Source organism: Balaenoptera ricei, chromosome 15 (genome assembly GCF_028023285.1).
Source record: "Balaenoptera ricei isolate mBalRic1 chromosome 15, mBalRic1.hap2, whole genome shotgun sequence".
Lineage (NCBI taxonomy): Eukaryota > Metazoa > Chordata > Mammalia > Artiodactyla > Balaenopteridae > Balaenoptera > Balaenoptera ricei.
Window position 1 is genome coordinate 88,197,905 of NC_082653.1, and position 12,159 is coordinate 88,210,063.

The 12,159-nt window shown below is 57.4% G+C and overlaps 1 protein-coding gene across 3 annotated transcripts in view; it reads left to right on the top strand.

The window, feature by feature from the left end:
• MAD1L1 (mitotic arrest deficient 1 like 1) overlaps positions 1–12,159 on the top strand; it is a 339,612-nt gene that overhangs the window by 81,850 nt on the left and 245,603 nt on the right. For 2 of the 3 annotated variants that reach the window (XM_059897371.1, XM_059897373.1), the window contains exon 10: positions 3,252–3,338. The exons of the other annotated variant lie outside the window; for it this stretch is intronic. In XM_059897371.1, coding sequence (XP_059753354.1) covers positions 3,252–3,338 — 87 coding nt within the window. The remainder of the gene's footprint in view (positions 1–3,251; positions 3,339–12,159) is intronic. 3 annotated transcript variants of the gene reach the window in all.

Sequence of the window (12,159 nt, forward strand, 5' to 3'; positions counted from 1 at the left end):
TTAAGAGTCTGGCTCCTCTGTGTTACTCTGGCTCCTGGCTTTGTGGGGCTAATTTGTACCTCAGGGCAAGACTCTTGTTTCTAAATTGCTGTCATGTGCTCCCGACTCTGCCAGTTGCTCGCCCGTGTCCAGGAAGGCTTCTGCCTGGAGGGTATTGCTGCCCCTCAGCTAGTGAGAGGCCCCGCGGAGCGTGTGGCCGTCTGTCTGACAGATGCTTCTCCACGGCCTCCTACTGCTCTTTCAGGTCTGAGCAGACGTGGCCCAGCCTGGAAGGGGCGCGAGGAGGAGGGCGGTCGCCGTCATGCTCCCCCAGCCACCCTCTGGGCACCCGTCTGCCTGTCCCACACGGCGTTGGCTGGTCCTGGGCCCATAGGGACTGGGGGCCTTGCAAAAGTAGATGTGCAAGTTCTTCATTGGTTTTAAATAAACTTCCCATTGATCTAATAATAGTTCGCATACTCCTTTGACTATCATAGAGAAATAGAAAACAACTTAAATCTCTTAACAGTGTTTCAGAAAAAATATGTCTTGGCTTAAAAGGGTTTACTTGTTTTGCTTACTTATTTTCCTATTAGTATCTTTAAGTCCCTGAGGTTGGAAAACATTAGGAAGCTCTGAAAAGAATGGGGAATTGGCATTCAAGGCTGGTTCAACCTCTCCCCCTCCTAGGTTTTAGTTTCTCAAGGTCTTCTACTGGTAAACATCTTTTCAATGTGAGTATTTTCTAATCCACAAAGTTGGCTTGTGTTCAGGGCAGAGTAAGGGTAGAAATCTCGGCCCTGTGCCTAGTGGTTCTCACACCTTGAGGCCACGTCCTCACAAAACGTCCAATAAAGGGCTTTTCTTCTGGTGGCCAGGGAAGGGCCTCCCTGAGGTGGTCTGAAAGGGAGATATCACGGAATTACCTTGGGAGGAGTGTTGATGACAGAACCCCTGTGTGTGAGGAGTGGGGCTGTGGGCCCCCTCTGTCAGGGGCTGCGCTGGGCTTTCAGGACGTACCACTGACAAGCGCAAGTCTTCGGGCTAACGTTCTAGCGATGGCAGACACTGAGAGACCCCAAACTGATGACAAGGGTGGTGGTGCTGTGCAGCGAGGGTCGTGATGGGGTGGGGAGAGGCTTGGGGGCCTCTTGGAGGAAGTGACATCTTTCCTGAGACCTCTCTTTTGAGAACGAGCTAGGCTTGGGGAGACTGAGGGAAGAGCTTTGCAGGCCCAGGGTTAACTATCGCAGAGTTTCGGGGAGCAAACGGGTTGCCGTGTTCAGGCAGCAGAGGGAAGTCCAGTGGGAGGTGAGGAGGCCCCAGGGGCCTGGTGGTGCGGGGTCTGTGGGCCCTGGGCATGAGGCTTGGTTTCAGCGGGTTTCCGTGAGCAGTCCTTGGGTACCATGTGACTGCAGGTGCCCACTTCAGCAGGAGGGGTGGGGAGGCCAGAGAGCGCTCTTGGAAACTGGGCACTGCGCTGGCTCTGGGGGCCGGGAGGAGGGCCTGTGGGTACCGAGCCGTGGCCCCTGCGTAGCCCTGGGCTCCGGCCCCGGCCCCAGCCCTTGTGCTCACCTCCTCTCGGCCGCTGCACACCAGCGAGCCGTCTAGTTTGTGTGCCCCATGCAGGTGTCGGGAATGTTCGTACTCCGCTGGGTGTTCCATTCTGTCTCTCAAAGACATTTTTAAAATAAAATCAGCCATTTTTAAAAATTGAAATATAGTTAATTTACTATGTTGTTAGTTTCAGGTGTACAGCACAGTGATTCAGTTAAACATATCTATTCTTTTTCAGATTCTTTTCCAGTATAGCTTATTGCAAGATATTGAATATAGTTGCCTGTGCTGTACAGTAGGTTCTTGTTGTTTATTTTATATACAGTAGTGTGTATATGTTGATCCCAAATTTCAAATTTATCCCCCCTCCCTGCTTTGGTAACCATAAGTTTGTTTTCTATGTCTGTGGGTCTATTTCTATTTTGTAAGTAAGTTCATTTGTATCATTTTTTTAGATTCCACATGTAAGTGATATCACATGATATTTGTCTTTCTCTGTCTGGCTTACTTCACTCAGTATGACAGTCTCTAGGTCCATCCATGTTGCCGCAAATGGCATTATTTCACTCTTTTTTATGGCTGAGTAGTATTCCATTGAGTGCGTGTGCGTGTGTGTGTGTGTGTGTGTGTGTGTATACATCTTCTTTATCCACACATCTGTTGATGGACTCTTAGGTTGCTTCCATGTTTTGGCTATTGTAAATAGTGCTGCAGTGACCATTGAGATGCATGTATCTTTTTGAATTAGAGTTTTCTCCAATCCCTCTCCCAGGGGTGGGATTGCAGGATCATATGGTAGTTCCATTTTCAGTTTTCTGAGGAACCTCCATACTGTTCTCCATAGTGGCTGTACCAATTTATATTCCCACCAACAGTGTCGGGGGGTTCCCTTTTCTCCACACCCGCTCCAGCATGTCTTATTTGTAGACTTTTTGATGATGGCCATTCTGACCTGGTGAGGTGGTACCTCATTGTAGTTTTGATTTGTATTTCTCTAATGATTGGCGATGTTGAGCATCTTTTCATGTCCCTGTTGGCCACCTGTGTGTCAAAGACATTCTTGGTATATGTTCTCCTGAGCCACGGTGCTGAGCTAGAGGAGGGGGTTCAGATGGAGGCTCAGTGCTGCTGAGAGTGGGTGGCCTTTGAACCAGCCATCAGTGTCTTTGAGTCTCAGTTTCCTCATTTGCAAAATGGAAAGAGTAAACAGCAGGGCTGCTCTGAGCATTAACTGAGCTCATTAACCTGGAATAGTTTTGAAAATTACGAGGCATTGGGCATGTGGGTATCTGCTGTGGTTGTTACACTGCTGCTGTCCTCATACCGAGACTTTGAAGCGGAAGGGAGGAAAGGCAACTGGAACGCACTGGGCACCTCCCCTGCTAGCTGCCTGGCAGGTGCCTTTAAACCTCACTTAAAGCCTCTGCATGGTGACATTGTTACGTATTGACCCTGTTTTTACAGGTGAAATAAAATCAAGGCTTATAGAAGTCATGTCCCCAGTGTTGCATGGCTAGCGGCTGGCTGTGGCGTGAGCCCAGGTGGCGGAGAGCGCACGGCTCCACAGCCCGCCGCTCCGGGGACGGCGCGCAGGCCCCGACTCGCCCCAGGGCTGTGAACCGCCAGTGGCTGGCGTGGCTTTGGGCCGCCTTCTTGTGTCAGCCGGTCCCCCTCCAGGGCACGGCCAGCACTGACGTGTGCTCTTGACCCCCCAGGACCCCAGAGGACCTGTCCAGGTTCATCGTGGAGCTGCAGCAGCGCGAGCTCGCCCTCCAGGACAGGAGCAGCTCCATCACCAGCAGGTAGGCCTGGCGGCCCGCGGTCTCGTGGCGACGTGTCCGCTCTGGAAAGTGGGCTGTGGTGGGGGTGCCCCTGGCTGAGGAGTGGCTGTGCTTCACCATCCCTGCCTCGGCCTGAGCGAGCGGGAGCTGGGGCAGCGGGGTGCCCCGTGGCAGTGAGACTCAGCTGAGGCGGCGGGCGTACTGTCATCTGGGCGCTGTGGCAGATCAGCCCTGGGGCCCTGGGAGGAAGGCGTGCGCCCCACCAGGAGCATTTGCGTCTTTGTGGAGGCGTGGGCTCCGCGTGGCCCCATGAACGTGTGGAAACCTGGAGCCTGGGTTGAAGTGTCTGAGTGTTTGTACGTGTGTGGACTTGTGCCCTCGGGGAGGGTCCCACGTAGCAGCACAGCCGGGCCATTCGTGTCCACACCCGGGCAGGCAGCTCTGACTTCCTCCAGGGCCTGAGGAACTGGTTCCACACCAGTTCTGCCTCTGACACCTGCTGGGCACCCCAGGAGTCAGTTCAGCTCTGCCACTAACTCCCAGGTCAGCCAGACCCCACAGGTAAGGGCTTGGTCCCACAAGGCGCACCTGCCTCGGGGTTCCCAGGCTACCCGCACTTCATCTGACTGCAAATTCAGGGTCCCCCCAACCCCTCTCTGATAGTTTGCTAGAATGATTGACAGAACTCAGGAAAGCACTTTATTAAGGATTACTGGTTTATTACAAAGGGTGCAGCTTGGATCAGCCAGCTGGGCAGAGATGCATGAGGCGTGTGTGTGGGGTGGGGGCAGAGCTGCTGTGTCCTCTCCAGGTGTGCTGCCCCCCCAGCTCCTCCTTGTGTCCACTGACTTGGAAGCCGCCTTGTTCAGCAGTTTCTATGGAGTTTCCTGCTTGATTAAGTCATGGCCATTGGTGATTCACTTGGTCTCTATCTCCGCTCCCCTCCCTGGAGGCGGGGTGGGGGTGGAGCTGAAAGTTCCAACTTCTCTTCCCCTGGTTGGTTCCTCTGGCTTCTCCCCCGCCCTTCCTGCCCAGGGGTCTGGCTGAAGGGGCTTGTTAACAAAAGGCACTCATCTCGTTCAGGAAATTCCAAGGGTTTGTGGAGCTCTGTGCCGGGAAGGGCACCAAACCAAATGCTTGTTCCTCACTGAGCCGCACTTGGGCTCTTGCAGGGCTGTCCGCCTCTGTCCCCTGGGGCCCAGGCTGGTTTCTCTCGTGCTTGCAGGGTGGCTGACCAGGTTCTGGGTGTCGCATCAGAGGTAGAAAGAGAGGCCTCCTTCTTGGGTCTCCGTTTTGGAACAAGGAAACCTGTCCTAGGACCCCCACTGGTGGCAGACTCCCCCGACCCCAGTCACTCTCACTGGCCCAAATGGGGTTGAATGTCTGCCCCAGACCAGGTACCTGTGGAGGATGGTGTTAAACTAGTCAATTCCCACGTGATTCACTTGAGGGTGGACAGGTGAGTGAGGTGAGCCTCTCCAGTGAGCGAAGGGCCTGGGGGCAGGCTGAGAGGACGGTGACCACAGAGGGGCCTCGGGTGCCCGGCACTGGCTGACCGGCTGCTTGGGGGTGGAAGTCAGCCTGCCCGCCGTGATTGTCCTCCATGGCCTCAGCCCCGGTGCAGATGGCGTTTCAATAATTTATTAATAACCGAAGGAAGGCTTTCTTATTTGGGGGGGCTGATGTCTCTTTGAAAATCGGCTTTTAGAAGCATCTGGTTATGTTGGACATAATCACATCAATTTAGTTTAAAAACCTCAAATGAGGACTTCCCTGGTGGTGCAGTGGTTAAGAATCCGCCTGCCAATTCAGGAGACATGGGTTCGAGCCCTGGTCCAGGAAGATCCCACATGCCGTGGAGCAACTAAGCCTGTATGCCGCAGCTACTGAGCCTGCGCTCTAGAGCCCGTGAGCCACAACTACTGAGCCCACGTGCCACAACTACTGAAGCCCATGCGCCAGAACTACTGAAGCCCACGCGCCTAGAGACTGTGCTCCTCAGCAAGAGAAGCCACTGCAATGAGAAGCCCGCACACCGCAACGAAGAGTAGCCCCCACTCGCCGCAACTAGAGAAAGCCTGCATGCAGCAATGAAGACCCAACACAGCCAAAAAAAAAAGTAAATTAATTAATTAATTTTTTAAAAACTTAAAAATAATACCTCAAATGATAAAGACTGCCTTTTGCTTTCAAAGCTACTGTCAGATGAAACGGGCATTAAAAGTGGTTTGAAATTAAAGCGTTTGACATTTTTCCAGGCGATCCTCTTTATTTTACTTTGAATTTGAAACAGAATGAACTATTAGAGGAAAGGAAACTTGTCTGCATTTTCCTCCCTCCAAACTGCGAGGTACTTTCTAAAATGACCTGCTTTGAGCAGCAGCAGGAAAGCCAGCCTCTCAGCTTCGTGAATGTAGCTCTCGTCCGCAGCTCCGGCAGTGCTTTCGACTGTGGTCACACATGTAGATTCTGCCGTCCCGTCTCTTCGTTGGGACCGGTTCAGGAATGGGCTCTCCGCCCCTGGGAGCGGTCTTGCACGGCGGCTGCTGGGTCTGCGTGACCCCTGCCGACTTGCCCACCTCTCAGGACCCCTGGGCTCCCTCTGAGAGCCGGTGCAGCCACCCAGGAGCAGCTGAGTCTCGGGCATCCCGAGAAAGAGCTGTGCGCTTCACCTCTCCTGCAGGATGGGCACCTGCCTGACGGGCCCCGGGAGGCGAGGTGAGGTGTGACAGCACGGCGCACAGGGCCTAGGAGCGGCTGCTTGCCCGCTGGCTGGAGGGGCTCGCGGTCCCGTCCTCGTTCAGCAGACTGGCCCTGACCGCGCGGCCATCCGAGGAGCACTTCCGTGTGCCGGCGTCGTGCCCAGTGCGTGCGCGCATCGCCCCCTTCATCTCAGGGAGGTCCCGCCGGAGAGCTCCCTGCTCCCGGCGATGGAACGGGTCGGAGAAGCCCGGGAATGTTCTTCAGGCCGCAGCCGATAAGGGGCCGTCGGGCTCCTGCCCCATCTGTTCATGGTAGAGTCACGTGCAGGCCCTGTGAGGAGGTGGCAGGGAGCTGGGGTCCTGTGCCCTCGAGGCCCTTGCCGAGCAGAACGGGGAGGGGACGTGTGCGCAGCGCCATTCACGCTCGCAGGGGTCTGGGCAGCTGCTGCTCTCACAGGCAGCAGGCCGATGTGGCCGTGATGGGGGCGGTCCGTGTGGAGGCCAGGAAACCTCGTGAGGCGGGGACAGCTGATTTCACTTCCGCACGTCTTTAAAGGCAGTTGGGCAGAAATTCAGGTTAGGCGGGAAGAGGCACCTTAGCAAGAGGGTGAAAGCCTGGGGTCTGGCCAGCATGCAGGCAGGCGGGGGTCCGGTGGGAGGGTTCGGAGGGCTGTTTGGTGGGGGGGGGGGGCGAGATGGCAGGAGGTGCCTGGCGTTCAGCAGCGCTCAGGAGACCCCAGGTGACGTGCAGGCGGTGGTGGGGCCAGAGGTCTCGCGGGGTTCTGGTTGGCATCTTGTAGCGTGTCCTTTGGGAAGAGCTAATAGTGGTGTGCCTCTCTGTTAGCGGGCTGTCCTGGACCGCCAGGCCAGCCTCTCTGTGCTTTCTGTTTCGTGGCCGACCTCGGACAGCTCCAGGGGCACCACTGGTCACTGACATGAATGGGTGTGTCGGTGCCTTTGGACAGGAGTTTAATTACAGCCCAGGGAACCTTGCCTTTCTTTTGTGGCCGCCCCAGCATTGGTTTTGGCGCTTGAAGGCTGATCCTGTTCCGTTGGAGGTGTGCTGAGGACACGTGAGTATTCAGGGTTTGTGAGCGGCTCTAGGTGTGTCCCCGTCAGTGTTCTCCATGCCGAGCTCCCCTGACACTGCCATGCAGCGGCCTGTGCCCTAGCGGGCGCCAAGAGCATCCTGGCGTCTTCAGGACCCAGCACCTCACTCCATAGCCCTGGTGTTTGCAGAGCCAGGGGCGCTGTGGGCCGGGGTGGGCGGGAGGCTGCGTCTCTTTGTGGCTCAGAACCTTGTGGGCAGCCTCGAAGGACAGGGGAGCAGGGAAGCTTGTGTGGGGACACGTGGGGCTGTGATACCTGTGTTTCTCTGCCTTGGTGGAGAGTGGGGGATGGAGTAGAGCGGGGGCTCCTGGGGTCCAGTTCTCGCCTGTGCACACAGCGTGGTGGAGATGGTGAGAGTGGTGAAGCTGGCTGAGCCTTTGCCGGTACCCGGTTCCATCTCACCTGAATGCTGCGAGATGGTGCTGCTGTCCTCTGTTTCACAGCAGAGAGTCGAGCCCTGTGTCGAACAGCTAGGAAGCCATGGAAACAGGATTTGAATCCTGGTCTGTGCGTCCTAGGAGCTCCACACGATTTGGGGCTGGAGCCCCGGTCCCTGAGAGGTCCCTGAGAGGTACTACATGTGGCTGCAGAGAACCCTTGCTCACGCGTTTCTTTGCTCCATTGGAGACGTGCGTCATGGGCCGGCTGGTGTGAGCCTCAGGCCGCATCCTCGATTCGGATTTAAGGTAGAACCTGCTGTAGGAGTGAGTGAGGAGAAGCCGTGCAGACTTCGTGGTTCTGCCTGCCGTGCTCTGTGCACTCCTGCCGAGCCCGGCTCTTTGCGGCTGATGATCCCGCTATACAATCAGCTTCAAAGGCTGCCTGCTCACCCCCGAAGCACACCAGCTCTGGGCTGCTCTAATGACTGCAGTTTTTTGTTTGTTTGTTTTATAAATTTATTTATTTTTGGCTGCGTTGGGTCTTTGTTGCTGTGCGCGGGCTTTCTCTAGTTGCAGTGCGCGGGCTTCTCATTGTGGTGGCTTCTTTTGCTGTGGAGCATGGGCTCTAGGCACGCAGGCTTCAGTAGTTGTGGCTCGTGGGCTCAGGAGTTGTGGCTCGCGGGCTCTAGAGCGCAGGCTCAGCAGTTGCGGCGCTCGGGCTTAGTTGCTCCGCGGCATGTGGGATCTTCCCGGACCAGGGCTCGAACCCGTGTCCCCTGCACTGGCAGGCAGATTCTTAACCGATGTGCCACCAGGGAAGCCCTGCAGTTTGTTTTGAAGCTCAGGTCTTTCCTCCTCTGGGCTCTTCATGTCTCAGAAGAGCCCTTGGCCTCAAGCTGTCAGTGTGTGAGGAGCCCTGCAGTGCCTGGAGCCCTGGTCTTGCCTTAGAACTCTGGCCAGTCCTGGACGCCCCTGGGAGCTTCCTGGTGCCTTGGCCTGGGCCACTGACCGGGGAGCCGGCCGGCCCCCTCCACATGGCGCTGCCCTCCTCATGCCGGGGGCTCTGGGCAGCGTTGGGAGGAGATGGTTGTTGTGTAGTGAAGGGGGCTTGAGAATGAACGGATGGGGTACCACCTGCCTCGGGAGGTGGTGCCCTTGGCTGCTGTGTTTTCCTGGCATCTGCCAGGTTGATAGGTTTCTCTGCGCCTCCCAGGGGTGACTTCAGATCAGCATGACAGTCATGATTCTTAATGTGGCTCTTTTCTCACTTTGTGCAAACCATTTAGTCTGTCATTTCGAACCTCGGAATATAATTAGGCCTTGTTACCTTTGTCACCTGTGTCTATGTGAGTTATGGTAGACTCAAGCTGTCCAGAGGCCAGCCAGGCCAGCGATGGGAACAGAAGATTCATGATGACCAGGGGGTGGGAGGGAGAACCTGTTCCCTGTGCGTCTGGCTGGATTCATGCTGTGTCTGACCCGGGCAGGGGAGGGTCTGGAAGCTCTCGCTGGTCTAAATGCAGGCTGCTGGTGGTCCAGTCTTGCCCCGCCACGGAGTAGCTCTGTGTCGCTGTGTCCCCACTTTCTCTGCCTCACCCGTGAAGGTGGTGGTGATACGTCGTAGGATGGTCGTGAGAGCTGTCACAGAACCTCGGTAGAGCGTGTGGAGTGTGCCTGGTGCAGTGAGCGAATGTCGGCTAGCGGTTCCGATCATCGTGTCACTGTCCTCTTGCTTGAGGTGCCCGGGAAAGTGTGACTTCTGGGGTAGCTCAGGGCAGGGCAGTGGTGAGTTTTCCGGCAGGCTCATTAGGAGTGAGAAGGTGTGTCTTTTGCGGGGGCGGGCGGCAGAGAAGATGGGAAGGGGTTGAACGTGTGGGCACACCTGAAAGATGGGGATGCGGGGTTTGCTGTGGATCATATGTGGCAGGTAAGACGAAAAGACAAGAGTGAGGTCTTTGGTGAGAGCGTGTGAATGGTGGATTTGCCTCTTATGTTGCTGGAGAACTTAGCAGAGGAGCAGGTGAGGGCAGAGGGAACCGGGAATTCAGTTCGGGACATGGTGACGACAGTAGGAGGCCTGGTAGACAAGCACCTGAAGGGTGGAGAGGGTGGCTGGCTGTGGAGGCTGCGGTTGGCTTAGCCATCTAGACTAGGGGCGTGAGTGTGGATGCGACTCCGCCCGTGGCCTACAGCCGACCAGGCAGGCGGGAGCGCCTAGAGCAGCGCTGACGTCCTCCTCCACCTGGACCGGGTGATAGTGGGGCAGGTGGGTGAGAGCTGGCTCCGGCCCACTGGCGTCCTCGCCTGGGGCGCTCCTCACTCAGGCATCCGCGTGTAACCTGGCCCTGCCTCCTGGGGTTGTGCTTGGGCAGTTCCTGGTGGCTGCCTGAAGCGGCGCTCTGCACGCCTGCCCTCACCACGCTCCGTGCGTGCTCTGTCCCCCCTGCCGTGCAAGCTCCCTGGACCCAGAGGAGGGCCTGGCCCAGTGTGCGCTTGTTGAGTGAGTGAACGAATGAACGGCTCGGTTGACTGTGCACAGTAACGAGGCAGACAGACGGAGTGAGGCCTGGCTGCCTGTGCTGTGCCCGTCCTGGGGCACCAGCCTGGAAGTCAGGTGGGCGGAAGCCCAGGTCGGGCTCTGCACGGGCTGGCCAGCCTCTGACCCTGCCCTCTGCTGGGCGGGCTGGGCGCCATCGTGGGGGCCGGGCTTTGCCTCGTTCCTCTGTGCTCCCTCCATCTTGCGTGGTGCCCCAGCTCCGTGGGCTTCCACGGGTTCAGTGATCACCCAGTGGCCTTGACTGGGAGGCAGGGACCCTAGGGAAGTCTGCACCGCGGTGCTGACCGCGGGCCACAGCCAGTCTGTCTCGCTTCTTGCCAGGGTGACTCGTGTGTGCCCTATGGGGACCCTCCCAGGCCCTCTTGACCCTTTGTCCCCCTGGAGGGTGCTGAGCCTGGCGGGGAGAGCACGGGAGCCGCAGAGAAGCCATTGTGGAGGGTGGTCTGCTCCCGTCCCAGGCAGGAGCGGTTTGAGCGAGCGCCGCCCGTCCCCCCCCCCCACCGCCTGGCCTCACGCTCGCCTTGGCCTGGCCGCTGTCCGCTGCAGCGGGGGCCCCAGGGGTTTTCAGTGAGGAAGACCAAGGCCTCGCCTGTCCGGTCAGCTCTTGGTGCCACTCGACGTAATGGGCTTTGGCAGGAGGTGTGGATCCAGCCTGTGACTCATGCTCGTCTCCACATGTTCCTCCGTGGTGGTCGTGCACGCGTAGGTTCCAGGGATGCCGTGGGGCACGCCGGCCGTGAGCTCGATGGTTCTAGACCAGGAAGCCTCTTCTTCAGGCCAGGCTGAGCTCCCACAGCTGGTGCTGGTCCCACGGCTCACGTGGCACGTGGCCACTGGGAGGAGCACCGAGACGTGTGTGTGTGTGTCTCCGGGGCGGGGGATGGAGTGGCCCCCGGCAGACACGCACAGCCCCGGACTGTGGGGCTCTGACTTGTAGCTTCATCCCGGCACCTTCCTTCCGATTACTGGCTGTGAGATCTTGAGGAAGCTCCAACTTTATGGAGCCCCCGTTTTCTCCCCTGTGACTCGGTCATGATGACATTTATTCACGTGCTGACCATCTCCCAGGGCCCTTTTAGGGTCTCTGAGAGTTGCCGCTGGGCTGCCTTCCTTGGCTGGCTGCTTGAGTGCAGAGGCCAGAGCACAGCCGGCCAGGGTGGCCTAGCCGTCTGTCCGGGGTGGGCAGCGCCGTCCAGCAGGACTCTCTGCGATGTTGGCAGTGGTCCACGTGCTGATGGGGGCAGTGGCCGCTGGCCACACGCAGCTGTTGAGCACTTGACATGTGGCTGGTGTGAGTGAAGCACTGCGTCTGTGACCAAAGCGTGCATTTCAGTCATCACGTGTGGAGAGGCTGTCCTGTCCGTCCCCGTGCTGTCAGCTGTCCTTTCCTCCTGGTCTTGCCTCACTCTTCACAGCACTAACCTGACACATTCACGTGTTGATCGGTGGGTTAACGTTTACTGTGTGCTTCTCCCTCCTGGAATGTAAACTCCAGGAGAGTACAGTGACTTTGGGGGTGTGTGCTTGGTGCAGAATTGAGGCCTAGCAGTTGTTTGTTGAGTGAATAGTAAATGTCTTCTTCTCTCTCCCCAAGACATGCTGTTAAGTCCTGGTGGGGTGGGAGGGGGACATGTGCTGGCTCTGTGGGTGCCTGTGTCCCTGCCCTGGCCTGACCAAGATCGGGGCAGGCGGGACATACTCGGTGCTGACCCTGGAGCGTGGCTGGTGCTTCCGTTTGTCTCTATCCAGTTGTCCATCTGTCCCTCCCTCCCTTGCTCTGGTTAATCAGGTGTGGCAGCAGCTGGAGTGGATGAGCTGGCACGTTCAGCTGCCTGCTGGCTGGCCTGGCACTGGTCCCCTGGGTCCCAACCCCTGCCCCGGCTGCAGTGCCCGTCAGCTCTCCCCGTAGTCCGCTCGGCCTTGCTTTGTGGCAGATTAATGGCTTAAAACCCACTAGCGAGTGAACTTGGCTGTTCTGCTTTATACCTAAGTGATGTTATCTGATTTCCCTTCAGATGGCACCTGGGAAGGTACTTTGTGCTCCAGGTTTGTGCCTGGTGCCCGAGTGGGGCTGGCCAGTTTCCCTAGTGGCC